A 15,776-nucleotide genomic window follows, 5' to 3' on the forward strand; every position below is an offset into this window, starting at 1 on the left:
AAGAAACCTATATACAGGTCAGGAAGCAACAGTTAGAACTGGACATGGAACAACAGACTGGTTCCAAATAGGAAAAGGAGTACGTCAAGGCTGTATATTGTCACCCTGCTTATTTAACTTATATGCAGACTACATCACTAGAAACACTGGACTGGAAGAAGCACAAGCTGGAATCAAGATTGCCAGGAGAAATATCAATAACCTCAGATATGCAGATGACACCACCCTTATGGCAGAAAGTGAAGAGGATCTAAAAAGCCTCTTGATGAAAGTGAAAGTGGAGAGTGAAAAAGTTGGCTTAAAGCTCAACATTCAGAAAACAAAGATCATGGCATCTGGTCCCATCACTTCATGGGAAATGGATGGGGAAACAGTGGAAACGTTGTCAGACTTTATTTTTTTGGGCTCCAAAATTACTGCAGATGGTGATTGTAGCCATGAAAGTAAAAGACGCTTACTCCTTGGAAGAAAAGTTATGACCAACCTAGACAGCATATTCAAAAGCAGAGACATTACTTTGCCAACAAAGGTCTGTCTAGTCAAGGCTATGGTTTTTCCTGTGGTCATGTATGGATGTGAGAGTTGGACTGTGAAGAAAGCTGAGCGCCAAAGAATTGATGCTTTTGAAATGTGGTGTTGGAGAAGACTCTTGAGAGTCCCTTGGACTGCAAGTAGGTCCCACCAGTCCATTCTGAAGAAGATCAGCCCTGGGATTTCTTTGGAGGGAATGATGCTGAATCTTAAACTCCAGTACTTTGGCCACCTCATGCAAAGTGTTGACTCATTGGAAAAGACTCTGATGCTGGGAGTGACTGGGGACAGGAGGAGAAGGGGACGACAGAGGATGAAATGGCTGGATGGCATCAACGACTCGGTGGACATGAGTTTGAATAAACTCCGGGAGTTGGTGATGGACAGGGAGGCCTGGAGTGCTGCCATTCATGGGGTCGCAAAGAGTCGGACACAACTGAATGACTGAACTGACTGACTGACTGATACACTCCATAATTGATTTGTTATATTCTATCCAAAAGTTTCTACTCCACATGTTTGGAGTAAGAAACCTTTCATGATAGCGAAACCCTGATACCAAAAAGTGAAAACGACAGTATGAGAGAGAAAAATTACAGGGTGATCATGATTACAGTACAAAGACTGTAAAGTCCTAGGATAAAAATCTTAATCTGAGTGAGGCAAAGTAATTAAAAAAAAAAATCATCTCAACCAACTTGCATTTACTTCAAGAATGCAAGGCTGGTTTAACATTAGAATACTTAATGTAAGTCAGGGGTCAGCACACTTAAGGGCTTCCCTGGTGGCTCAGAGGTTAAAGTGTCTGCCTACAATGCGGGAGACCCAGGTTTGATCCCTGGGTCTGGAAGATACCCTGGAGAAGGAAATGGTAACCCACTCCAGTATTCTTGTCTGGAGAATCCCATGGATGGAGAAGCCTGGTAGGCCACAGTCCAGGGGGTCGCAAAGAGTCTGACATGACTGAGCGACTTTCTTTCACTTTCACTTTGTATGCCACATATAATCTGTCATTTATTCTTCTTTGATTTTAATCTTTCATTGTTTATGAAACTTTAAACAGGTAAAAGCGATTCACAGCTCAGAAACTATACAAACACAGGTAGAGGCAAGAGTCTGCCAATTCCTGATATATTTCAACTTGCTAAGAGAGTAACAGAAAAAAATCACGACTATTGCAGACTTCCCTGGTGGCTCAGTCGGTTAAGAATCCACCTGCAGTGTAGGTGACCAAGGTTCGATCCCTGGGTCAGGAAGACCCCCCTCAGAGAAGGAAATGGCAACCCACTCCAGTATTATTGCCTGGGAAATCTGAGGGTCAGAGTTACCTGGCAGAGCACAGACCATGGGGTCACAAGAGTCAGACACAACTTAGTGATTAAACCCACCAACCAACACTGCAATCCGTAGATGCATAAAATATATTCATAATATCCAATATCCATTCATGATTTTTAAAATTATGCATAATCTAGGAAGGTAACTCCTTTAACCTGATAAGGATTATCAACTTAGAGCAATTCATAGCAACCTATACCAAACTTACTTCTTAATGAAGAAATTTAAGAAAAAATTCTTAAAATTGTCTTTACTTCTCCTCAACATTGTATCCCAGCCATTGCAGTAAGGAAGAGAAAATAAAGGATTAAGGCTTGGAACAGAGAAATAAAACTGGTACTAGAGAACAAATAATATGATGATCTACATAGAAAATCCTTTCTGGAAAGTACAGATAACGTATTGGGGCTTCCCTGGTGGCTCAGATGGTAAAGCATCTGCCTGGAATGCAGGAGACCCAGGTTTGATCCCTGGGTTGGGAAGTTCCCCTGGAGAAGGAAATGGCAACCCACTCCACTATTCTTGCCTGGAGACTCCCATGGACAGAGGAGCCTGGCAGGCTACAGTTCGTGGGATCGCAAGAGTCGGACAGAACTTGCTAACTTTCTTTACTTTCTTTTCAGCACTAGTTTTGGAATTTACCTGCAGGGTAAGCCGAGCACCCACTCACAATGCTAACTCTGACTTCTGCCCTCTGGGTTTTGTGGGAGTTTGATATTTGTCCTTGGAGATTTTCATTACTCTTTAGTACACCACTATAATAAAGTGTTTTACCCAAAATCTAGCTGTATCATGAAGGAAGGCCATTCTGAGCACCAAGCCCAAAGTATGATTTATAAAAACTTTAATCATTTTTCTTTCTATAATAAATAAAATGGCAAAATGTAAACAGTGGTGTTATTAGATGGTAAGTTACGAGTAACTTGTTTTCTGTATTTTCCGTATCTTCTATTCATGATCTTATTTTGTTTTTATAAAGCAGCAGCAGCAATAGTTTATTTTTTTTACTTTTATTTTTTAATATAAATTTATTTATTTTAATTGGAAGCTAATCACTTTACAATATTGTATTGGTTTTGCCATACATCAACATGAATCCATCATGGGTGTACATGTGTTCCCCATCCTGAACCCCCCCTCCCACCTTCCTCCTCATCCCCTCCCTCTGGGTCATCCCAGCGCACCAGCCCCGAGCACCCTGTATCATGCATCGAACCTGGACTGGCAATTCATTTCACATATGATAATATACATGTTTCAATGCCATTCTCCCAAATCATCCCACCCTCGCCCTCTCCCAGAGTTCAAAAGACTGTTCTATGCACCTGTGTTTCTTTTGCTGTCTCGCACACAGGATTATCATTACTATCTTTCTAAATTCCATATATATGCGTTAGTATACTGTATTGGTGTTTTTCTTTCTGGCTTACTTCACTCTGTATAATAGGCCCCAGTTTCATCCACCTCATTAGAACTGATTCAAATGTATTCTTTTTAATGGCTGAGTGATACTCCATTGTGTATATGTACCACAGCTTTCTTATCCATTCATCTGCTGATGGACATCTAGGTTGCTTCCATGCCCTGGCTATTATAAACAGTGCTACGATGAACATTGGGGTACACGTGTCTCTTTCAATTCTGGTTTCCTCGGTGTGTATGCCCAGCAATGGGATTGCTGGGTCATATGGCAGTTCTATTTCAAGTTTTTTAAGGAATCTCCACACTATTCTCCATAGTGGCTGTACTAATTTGCATTCTCACCAACAGTGTAAGAGGGTTCCCTTTTCTCCACACCCTTTCCAGCATTTATTGCTTGTAGACTTTTGGATAGCAGCCATTCTGACTGGCATGAAATGGTACCTCATTGTGGTTCTGATTTGCATTTCTCTGATAATGAGTGATGTTGAGCATCTTTTCATGTGTTTGTCAGCAATCTATATGTCTTCTTTGGAGAAATGTCTGTTTAGTTCTTTGGCCCATTTATTGATTGGGTCATTTATTTTTCTGGAATTGAGCTGCAGGAGTTGCTTGTATATTTTTGAGATTAATTCTTTGTCAGTTGCTTCGTTTGCTATTATTTTCTCCCATTCTGAAGGCTGTCTTTTCACCTCGCTTATAGTTTCCTTTATTTTTTTAAAGAACTTTTATATACAGGAAACACAAAAAAACCTATTTAAGTGTTATTGGAAAAAAAAACCTATTTAAGTGTTATTGGAAAACACAAATGAATATTTATCAAGCATAAACTTACTTTTTAAACAGTATCTTAATTCTCATAAAAATCCCGTAACTTTAGTATCATTATCCATAATTTTGCAGAAGAGGAAACTAAGGCTCAGAAAGCCTAAATTATTTGCCAAAGTGACAGTACTGGGATTTAAAATTGAAAATACTTGTTCTAAGGCCAGTGCTTTTTCCAATGAACCATGCTGCGGCCCACAAGAGAACATTTTCACATACCACCTGCTAGTTCTAATTAAGAGATGGTAATTAAACAATTCTCCACTCCTGACAATAATATTTAAGCTACTGGTATTTTAAAGAAATTAATATCAACAGCTTTTTATCTGCTGGAAGATACTATACCTTATATAATTTATATATATTTATACCTGATATAATTTATAATATATAAAAATATAAATTATAGCTTATAATTATACAATTATAAGCTATTGCAAAAAGAAAAGATTCCAATATGAGTTAAATGGTTTTTCAAAGCATGGCTAATTACTTTATCTATTAATGGGATATGGAGCATAAAAATGTTGTTCAGTGGCCAATATACTTATAAAAACATTCAACTTGACAAGTAATCAAAGAAATATAATTCTAGTAACAATGATACATTGATAAAATTGACCAAAAAAAAATGCTTCAACAGTATCAGTAACAGCCAGCTTGAGTAAAAAGTGAAATTTTCATGCATTTTAGGAGAGAATGTTAAAATTTTCTGTAGGCCAGTTGATAATATTTATAATTTAAAATATATGTCATTTTGTGTGTGTGTGTGTGTGTGTGTGTGTGTGTTAGTCACTCAGTCATGTCCAATTCTTTGTGATCCCATGGACTGTAGCCCACCAGGCTCCTATGTCCATGGAATTCTTCAAGCAAGAATCCTGGAGTGGGTTGCCATTTCCTTCTCCAATATGTCATTGTAGACCCAGTAATTCTTTACCTAGGAATGAATGCCAAGGAAATAATCACAATATGTGTAAGAAGATTTAGCTGCAGGGTTGCTTATCTTAGAATTACTTATAATGGCAAAAAAAGAAAAAAATAATAAAGAAAAGGGAGCTGAAATAAACCTAGATCTTAAGAAATTAGGTTAATGATTTTTAATAATTTTTTTTTTTTTAAACTACCAGTTTCAATATTTATAGGCCAGGAGACCCTGAGCAAGTCCATTGAACTCTTTCAATTTCTTCAAAAAGATGGTAACAATAAGAGTACCAGTTTCACAGGAGGTAGTTTAAGAATGAAACAAAACAATCTTGAGACCACAATATAGAGACCACAGTACAGAGCCTCGTGTAAGTATGCTGCCTATCGGTAATACACTCAATGTAAGGAAGATGGATGTAAAATCTGAATCCCTAGGTCTATAACTTACTAATGATTGTGCAAATTATGTGTCTCCTTGTATCTGAGTTTTCATATCTACAAAATGAGAACAATCCCATCAAGGACTGTGAGTTCTCAACAAATTTTGCCTATTTTATTATTAGCATTCATATTAGTAGTTAACTATTAGAATAAAAATATATTATTTTTATAATTAATTATACACCCACTCTGCATTGCTTACTGTTTTTAGGGATGATACATAATACCTACTGTGTAGGCTGTGTTACATTATGTTGGTTTTCCTGGAGTTAGTTGTTCTATTCCAGTGTGTATAATCTCACTAGAGAAAATTTCACAAATAATATAATCATAAACTATAATTCTATTACAATTTACAGGTAACATTTCCAAGAGATATAACAGCTCTAAATCCATTAATGAAGCCTTCCAAGTGACAATTATTTTATTATAACTTCTTTTTTCCCTTCTAAACACCTTTCCCACCAACAAATGACAAGGAGAACAATTCTTTCTAAATCTCCTCCAACACACCCTTAATATAAGATTCAGAGAGACTCAAAACCTTTCAAATCCAAAAGACACATTGATTTTCAATGTTTGGAGGGCATAAAACAAGAAAAAGAACTAAAGAAAGGAGGAAATAAGGACGATAAATTAAAGAATAAAATTGTTACTGGAAAAATCTCTACTTGGTTCCCAACGAACAAAGTCTACTTCTACATTTTCAATACATGTGTATACAAGTTTGGAATTAAAGTCCCGGAGCCACGACTTGTTTCATCCTTGTAAACTCACATAGAATAAAATTTTGTATCTTGGGATCACTTCCCTATTCAAGAAATATACATGATTCCCTGAGAGACTCACATGTGCAGGAAGGAAGGGACTTCTGCAAGGGGTGTTTTCCTACCTTCACAGCTTCTCCAAGAGTTTGGTTTTTGTCAGCTTCCTCACTGGAATGTAATTCAAGTCTATAATTCAACTCCTGTAGTTGCTGTGCCTGCTCATTCAGTAGCATTTGAGCCTGCTGTTCCCGAAGTAACGCATTATTCAGCTCTTCACATGCACTTTCAAACTTCTCATGGGTGATCAATTTCTGAAAAAAAGAAAAAACACTTAATCATAAGCTAACTGCAGTATTGTTTATTTAATATTCAGCATTCTGTTTCCTAACATAAGAAGAATACAAACATCTATAAATGTCTGACACATGACAAAAGTATAATTCATTTTTCTTAATTTCCTAAACCAAGATAAAAACCATCACTCAGGGTTTGACAGTACAACAGCTATACTGCCAAAGTTACCGTTTTTAGTCCAACAAAATCTCCATAAGGACTGACGCTGAAGCTGAAGCCCCGATACTTCGGCCACCTAATGCGAACAGCCAGCTCACTGGAAAAGACCCTGATGCTGGGGAAGACTGAGGGCAGGAGGAGAAGCGGGCAACAGAGGATGAGATGGTTGGATGGCATCACCAAACTCTGGGAGATAGTGAAGGACAGGGAAGCCTGGGGTGCTGCAGTCTATGGGGTCACAGAGAGTCAGATATGACTTAGCAACTGAACGACAACAAGCGTTTCAAGTTCTAAGTAAATCCATAACGCTCGGTTTAAATCTGGATACAAGAGCACTTTTTATAAATATACTGATTGTGAAAATTAAAGCTTTTAACAAGTTCCTGTGCTTTTAAAAGATTACCTAAAAGTCTGTGTTCAGTTTATGCTACCATTCAGGTTTCCCTGGTTAAACTACCCTCTCTTGGGAAGAGCCTTTACCACACCATACCTCTCTGACTCCCACCACTACTCACACTATCACACCATCTTCTTGTATTTTCTTCAACACCGTTATCATTATCTAAATTCATCTCATATAGTTATTCACTTTTTTATTGCCTGTCCACACCCTTTCACCAACCACACTTTTAAGGACCTGAGCTCCAAGGGGCATAGACCTCCTTCAGCTTGCCCACCCACCACACAAAGGAGAGTCTGGGATTCAGTAGGTATCTGTTGAATAAAAGAATATGAATTCATTATAAACACCAGCCAATAAAAATCTGCACTGTAATATACAATACAGCGTTTACAATATGATGACTGCCCTGGAATCACTGACAGGTCTAGACAGAGGTCATTCCTTAAGGGGTATGGAATCGAGGGCAGGACATACTTGTATTATCTCCTGTGAACAACATGTAAACAAATGAAAACTAGTTACAACAAATGCCAAGAGACATCTTGATCCTGAAGTACAAAGAACAGAAATGTTTCACAAATGATGGGTAACCTGAGAAATATGTAGAAAACTGAAAGAAACCCATGCAGGTCTCTTAATCACACTAAGTGTATATACGTCTATTTAAGACTGACAACTTCCATTGTTCAGTTGAAAAGAATTTGAAGTGTCAACTTTTTAACATCCCTCTATTCCCTAAGGCCACAGCACTTCTCCGGGTCTTGTGAAAAAATAGTTTTCTACTTCTACCTTTACTTGTCACACTGCTTTAAATTATTGCTCCTTGCCATCAGAACATTCTGCTCTTTACAATCCACTTGGCCTCTATAAATGACAGTCTTCATCATTTTGCAAGACTTCTTCCCACTTCTCCAAAATGCCTCCTTTACCTAAAAACTTAGCTAACTTTAGCCCCTCTCTTGTCCACGTATCCCTCCCAGAGATTGGCTCAATTCGGTTCACTCTTCTGTGAACAAATAGGGTCAAACAAGTATAGCAATGCCGAATAAGAAAGAGATAGTGTGTGAAAGCAGTTGTATGGAGCTGCTGCTGCTGCTAAGTCACTTCAGTCGTGTCCGACTCTGTGTGACGCCACAGACGGCAGCCCACCAGGCTCCCCCGTCCCTGGGATTCTCCAGGCAAGAACACTGGAGTGGGCCGCCATTTCCTTCTCCAATGCATGAAAGTGAAAAGTGAAAATGAAATCGCCCAGTCATGTCCAACTCTTAGTGACCCCATGGACTGCAGCCCACCAGGCTCCTCTGTCCATGGGATTTTCCAGGCAGGAGTACTAGAGTGGGGTGCCATTGCCTTCTCCATGTGTGGAGCTAAGAATATCTAAAAAAGAAAAAGATAATGGGAGTTAGCTTTCAAAGAACAAGTGTCAGTAGATGAACATGGTATTTCAAAACAATACAAGTACTGAAACACTTTCAGCAGGTACGATGTATCCCTTTATGTTTCAACTTTAGACTAAGTTGAAGAAACTACTCTGTTTGCCTCCTACACACTTTGACTAAATTAAATGAAAGATGATGGTTTGAGGCACACTCTCCAATTTTTTAAGAGGAAAATAATATTTTGCCATTTACACTGTTTAGTATAATAATCCTTTATTAATATAGTTAGATATGAACATTAACCACTATAGTGAAGTGGTTAAAAGTTTGAGTTTTAGAGTCAGAATTATGAGCTTCAAATCCCATAATTTCCACATACTGTGTGACTTAGAGCAAGTTACTTAGCTGTTCTGTATCCTACATCCTTTACCTGTTCAAAAAAAAAAAAGGATAAAAGTACTATTGAACTATTATTGACATGAGAGGACTAAATGTATCAGTTAGGGTCAGCACCTGATGCATGATAGTCAATATGATCATAAAATGTTAGAAATCATCACAATGTTAAACTACATAATTGTATGCCAAATATAAAAAATTTCATATCTCATTCCTTCAATTATTACTTCAATTAATCCTATTTTTATTTCTACACTTCAGTGAAAGTAATTCACACTAAACATTTCTTGGTGCACATGCTTTGCATTTTCTGCAAACAAGTTACTCAACTAAAGTTTATTTGCTCTAGCAGTTAACCATATCATTTCCTATGTTTCAGTCACAGTCATGTTTTAACAGGGCTATGAGCTCTGCTGACAATCAGTACTCCTTTAAGCATCTGATGTAACTTTTTTTTCCTCAGTTTTCTTTACTGAGATGATTTTAATGATTCTGTGCTTTTTATTTAATTAACATATAACATTGCTTAAGTTTAGGATGTGTGACATAATGATTTTAAACACTTCTAAACTGCAAAACAATTACCACTGCAGCATTAGCTACTCTATCAAGTCACATAATTATTACTTCATTTTGTGATGAGAACATTTAAGTTCTAATCTCTTAGCAAGTTTGAAGTGTATTGTTGCTGCCGCTACTGCTAAGTTACTTCAGTCGTGTCCGACTCTGTGCGACCCCATAGATGGCAGCCCACCAGGCTCCCCCGTCCCTGGGATTCTCCAGACAAGAACACTGGAGCGGGTTGCCATTTCCTTCTCCAATGCATGAAAGGGAAAAGTGAAAGTGAAGTCACTTAGTCGTGTCCGACTCTTAGCGACCCCATGGACTGCAGCCTACCAGGCTCCTCCGTCCACGGGATTTTCCAGGCAAGAGTACTGGAGTGGGGTGCCATTGCCTTCTCCGGAAGTGTATTGTTAGGGCATTTTTTTTAAATTTTATTTTATTTTTAAACTTTACAATATTGTATTGGTTCTGCCATATATCGAAATGAATCCGCCACAGGTATATATGTGTTCCCCATCCTGAACCCTCCTCCCTCCTCCCTCCCCATACCATCCCTCTGGGTCGTCCCAGTGCACCAGCCCCAAGCATCCAGTATCGTGCATCGAACCTGGACTGGTGACTCGTTTCATATATGATATTATACATATTTCAATGCCATTCTCCCAAATCATCCCACCCTCTCCCTCTCCCACAGAGTTCAAAAGACTGTTCTATACATCAGTGTCTCTTTTGCTGTCTCGTATACAGGGTTCTTGTTACTATCTTTCTAAATTCCATATATATGTTAGGGCATTTTAGAAGGGAAGTTTTCTAAAGAAATTCTATTGAGGGGACTAATTTATCTGAAAAATATAAAAAATTAATAAAAACAAACATGCATTTGCTCTCTGACATTTTATATACATATTATATGTATACAAAACATATTTAATGTCAGAGAAGCACTTACCGAAGCAACGGTTTTAAAATCAGATATACTTACAGACTGCTTAAATTCATTTAATTGCATTTGGAGACCCTGGGTTTTGTCAAGCTCCTTCTTCATTTCATTCAGATTCCGTTTCAGTTCTGTGACCTCTAAGCGCAGTGAGCGACGCTCCACTTCTGCTGCATGCAGCCTTTGTGTGAATCCAAATATTTGCTTCTGTAATGATGCTGTGCTTTTCTGTTGTCAAACAAGAGCAATTTTACAAGAAGGCACTACAGATTTTCTAAGAAGTCCACAGCAATGCCCATTTTACCAAGTTAAATGTAACCTGGAATACACAGATAACAATATCAGCTCTTACTAAAACTTGTTTAAGTGAAAGCTTTATTTTTTATGTGACCAATAACGTGCCTTACATGAAATGAACAACTGAAGGAAAGAAATAATCTAGATGGCTAGAAAATGTAATAATCAATTAATTCCTACACAATTCTGTTGCAGCATACTTAGAGAGAACAGTATATTCAGAACTCATGCCAGAACTTTTGTAGTTTGATATTACTGACACTTATTTGGAGGTGCTTTCATTTATCATATTAAATGATTACATGAAATCTAAAAGAATTTGCATATACTTGTGTGAAACTAATTTAGGCTACAAATAAACTTGATTTTGAATTAAATTTACAAGTTCTAAAATCCCTATTTAATGAAATTGCATACATACCAAAATGGGCACATGGCCTTGCAGACCATATTTCAGGGCCAATGTGTTTACTTTATGAAGTCCACGGGCCAGCCTCTGAACCAGGGAGTCTTTTTCTACATATGTAATGCTCCTGTTGTTGTGCAAAGGCATAGTGTCCATTGCCAGACTAATTTTATCCATGAGTTTTGCGAAAGAATTCTTGGCTGCCCCTATAAGTAAATGCCCACAAATTCTGGAATTTGGATCTTCAAAAGAAAAAGAAAAAAGGCACAGAAAAACGGGACTTGTCGCATGTTCATTTCACAATACTGCCAACCACAACATAATGAAAATGTTTTCTCAATTATATAATTGCTATTAACCAATAGCAATCCATTCAAGAAGCTCTGATACTAATTTTCACTAAGTAGGAAACAGCTCACCTACTAAATAATGTATCTAAAGAAAATCTGCATGTATTTACAGTATTCCTTCATACTAAGCACTATGACACTAAAAAGTCATCATCAATCTTTTGTTCTAAAACCTAACAAATTCATTTTCTATTTATAGCTGCTGAAGCTTATTACCTTAATGTCACACTATTTGTATTATCAGAAAAGAAAATATAATTTGCCTTATTCCAAGGCAATTAAAATTTTACAACTACCATTACTCATTTTCCCAGAGGATTTTGGCAATCATTCCTCTCATATAATGGACTTAAGGTCCCAGCATATCCAACATGACCTGCTAGCTGCTGGATTCATCAGGTCTGTAATTAATAATTGTGTTTAACGCTGATAAATAAAATTGTCAGTGTTCTTTCTACTAATTGGTATTCCAGATAATGGTTAATAGGTTTACTTATGCCTTAATAAAAGTCGTGTAATTTAGTTTTCCCTCTGCTAGGCAGGTCTTCATCTGTCATTACTTGTCTTACGATACTATCCATGTGAAATGGCAAACATGAAGAGACTGTTTAAATGAAGCAGTATACCACTCTACATTTCAAGCTCCTCTGCTGTTGGGAGTTCATTTAAATCTTGTCTACACATCAGAAGAGCAAAAAGAGCATTTGGCTAGTTTTCTCCAAGAGAAAAGTGTTCCCTAATTCTAAGAACACACATGGCTGGGCACTGGAGAGTAATGCTGACTGAGAAGCTGGCCCATCAGTGGTTTTCTATGTCAGAAACTGTCATCTCACAGAAGCCCTATGTTCAAAAATCTGAGCCTGTTTTCTTTCTTTATTCCTCAGTTTATGAAAAGAAAGATTAATTTTTAAATTTATGCCTCAGTTAGAATCAGAGAACGACATTGCTTAGAAGTTACATGTAAACTAGAAATTGTTAACTGGATAAAAGTATACAAGTCTTATAAAACATCTACATGGATAAAACATCCTCCATGTAGAACTGATTTCTTTCAGCTGTTGATGCTTTGGCTTCTAAGAACATAAGGAAGAGTAAGTCTAAAATATGTCCTCTGTCATAAGTATGTTCTCTGAGAAGCCCATGGACAGAAGGCACACAAAATACAATTACAATACTCAGTTCTTTTCAAAACATATTCCTTAAATAAATCATGAATAAAAAAACTTAGTAGGTTTATGTAGAATAAACACATAATGTAGAACACTGTAAAGAGTTACAAAACTACAGGATGTATTTACCAGGTTAAATAACTGAATAAACAGTAAAATTTATTTATTATAACATTAAATATAACATATCAATTCCGATGTCTATATATGTACTCCCTATTTCTCCAGCAAGCTTGCAACTCCTTCATTATTTTCATCTAGTAGACTTTTTTTGTCTTCACAGTGCCAGTCTAGCATATTTAGGTTTTTTTTTTTTTTAATTTTATTTTTTTTAATTTTATTTTATTTTTAAACTTTACATAATTGTATTAGTTTGCCAAATATCAAAATGAATCCACCACAGGTATACATGTGCTCCCCATCCTGAACCCTCCTCCCTCCTCCCTCCCCATACCATCCCTCTGGGTCGTCCCAGTGCACCAGCCCCAAGCATCCAGTATTGTGCATCAAACCTGGACTGGCATCTCATTTCATACATGATATTTTACATGTTTCAATGCCATTCTCCCAAATCTTCCCACCCTCTCCCTCTCCCACAGAGTCCACAAGACTGTTCTATACATCAGTGTCTCTTTTGCTGTCTCGTACACAGGGTTATTGTTACCATCTTTCTAAATTCCATATATATGCGTTAGTATACTGTATTGGTGTTTTTCCTTCTGGCTTACTTCACTCTGTATAATAGGCTCCAGTTTCATCCACCTCATTAGAACTGATTCAAATGTATTCGTTTTAATGGCTGAGTAATACTCCATTGTGTATATGTACCACTGCTTTCTTATCCATTAATCTGCTGATGGGCATCTAGGTTGCTTCCATGTCCTGGCTATTATAAACAGTGCTGCGATGAACATTGGGGTACACGTGTCTCTTTCCCTTCTGGTTTCCTCAGTGTGTATGCCCAGCAGTGGGATTGCTGGATCATAAGGCAGTTCTATTTCCAGTTTTTTAAGGAATCTCCACACTGTTCTCCATAGTGGCTGTACTAGTTTGCATTCCCACCAACAGTGTAAGAGGGTTCCCTTTTCTCCACACCCTCTCCAGCATTTATTACTTGTAGACTTTTGGATCGCAGCCATTCTGACTGGTGTGAAATGGTACCTCATAGTGGTTTTGATTTGCATTTCTCTGATAATGAGTGATGTTGAGCATCTTTTCATGTGTTTGTTAGACATCTGTATGTCTTCTTTGGAGAAATGTCTATTTAGTTCTTTGGCCCATTTTTTGATTGGGTCATTCCCACTTTCACCATTACTATTCAACATAGTTTTGGAAGTTTTGGCCACAGCAATCAGAGCAGAAAAAGAAATAAAAGGAATCCAAATTGGAAAAGAAGAAGTAAAACTCTATTTGCAGATGACATGATCCTCTACATAGAAAACCCTAAAGACTCCACCAGAAAATTACTAGAACTAATCAATGACTATAGTAAAGTTGCAGGATATAAAATCAACACACAGAAATCCCTTGCATTCCTATACACTAATAATGAGAAAACAGAAAGAGAAATTAAGGAAACAATTCCATTCACCATTGCAACGGAAAGAATAAATACCTAGGAATATATCTACCTAAAGAAACTAAAGACCTATATATAGAAAACTATAAAACACTGGTGAAAGAAATCAAAGAGGACACTAATAGATGGAGATATATACCATGTTCATGGATTGGAAGAATCAATATAGTGAAAATGAGTATACTACCCAAAGCAATTTATAGATTCAATGCAATCCCTATCAAGCTACCAACAGTATTCTTCACAGAGCTAGAACAAATAATTTCACAATTTGTATGGAAATACAAAAAACCTCGAATAGCCAAAGCGATCTTGAGGAAGAAGAATGGAACTGGAGGAATCAACCTACCTGACTTCAGGCTCTACTACAAAGCCACAGTTATCAAGACAGTATGGTACTGGCACAAAGACAGAAATATAGATCAATGGAACAAAATAGAAAGCCCAGAGATAAATCCACGCACATATGGACACCTTATCTTTGACAAAGGAGGCAAGAATATACAATGGATTAAAGACAATCTCTTTAACAAGTGGTGCTGGGAAAGCTGGTCAACCACTTGTAAAAGAATGAAACTAGAACACTTTCTAACACCATACACAAAAATAAACTCAAAATGGATTAAAGATCTAAACGTAAGACCAGAAACTATAAAACTCCTAGAGGAGAACATAGGCAAAACACTCTCTGACATACATCACAGCAGGATCCTCTATGACCCACCTCCGAGAATATTGGTAATAAAAGCAAAAATAAACAAATGGGACCTAATTAATCTTAAAAGCTTCTGCACATCAAAGGAAACTATTAGCAAGGTGAAAAGACAGCCTTCAGAATGGGAGAAAATAATAGCAAATGAAGCAACCGACAAACAACTAATCTCAAAAATATACAAGCAACTCCTACAGCTCAACTCCAGAAAAATATTTAGGTATTTTTAACAGGTTTGTTGGATTAAGTTATATTTCTTTTTGCTTCTATAGTAGCTGCAACAATGTTGAATACGAGAATGCATTCAATGATCCCAAGAGAAGTTCATTAACATTAGCTTTTATAGTACGTCAAAAGTTATTCTAAATAAAGGAGATAAAGGCTCATTGTTATAAGAAATTTTTAGGAATACAAAGGTAATAAACCCTTTACCCTTTAGAAGAAAAATCAACTATAATTAAATTTTAATGAATGGTAGGGGTTTTTTTCCTATATCACAGCAATGTGTTGTGTAGACACTAACCACTCTGAGAGGTGAAATGAAGTGGCAAAATAATTTCACAAGGCATTCTTTTGAATTTTTAAGAAGTGGGAAAGAGGCATACACTCCAAGTTTCTGACTGCTACTTTCGATGAATTACAGAAAGCATATTATTTTATAAATAATTTATGCTTTGATGAATAAGAAGTGTTTTTACAATTTACTTTACATCATACAGAATATAATTAATTCAATATTAAACAAATGAAGAAACAAAAAAAATCCTCCAGTGACATAGTTGTAGAATTATTTGTGTAATGATATAGAAATAAGAGGGAAAAT

At 36.9% G+C, this 15,776-nt stretch overlaps 1 protein-coding gene and 1 non-coding gene across 9 annotated transcripts in view; one reads left to right on the top strand and one right to left on the bottom strand.

Annotated features, from left to right (window-relative positions):
- The window catches only part of CCDC171 (coiled-coil domain containing 171), a 341,254-nt gene that overhangs the window by 167,863 nt on the left and 157,615 nt on the right, over positions 1 to 15,776 (bottom strand). For all 8 annotated transcript variants that reach the window (XR_009495531.1, XM_003586376.6, XM_059889397.1 and 5 more), the window contains 3 exons: positions 11,159 to 11,385; positions 10,486 to 10,668; positions 6,371 to 6,556 (listed from right to left, as the gene is read on the bottom strand). Coding sequence is in view for 7 of the 8 variants with exons in the window: in XM_003586376.6 (XP_003586424.2) it covers positions 6,371 to 6,556; positions 10,486 to 10,668; positions 11,159 to 11,385 (596 nt within the window). In the remaining variant the exon portion in view is untranslated. The remainder of the gene's footprint in view (positions 1 to 6,370; positions 6,557 to 10,485; positions 10,669 to 11,158; positions 11,386 to 15,776) is intronic.
- TRNAS-GGA (transfer RNA serine (anticodon GGA)) lies at positions 2,280 to 2,351 on the top strand. Its single transcript has one exon. It is a non-coding gene; the product is annotated as a tRNA-Ser (tRNA).

Source organism: Bos taurus, chromosome 8, assembly GCF_002263795.3.
Source record: "Bos taurus isolate L1 Dominette 01449 registration number 42190680 breed Hereford chromosome 8, ARS-UCD2.0, whole genome shotgun sequence".
NCBI lineage: Eukaryota > Metazoa > Chordata > Mammalia > Artiodactyla > Bovidae > Bos > Bos taurus.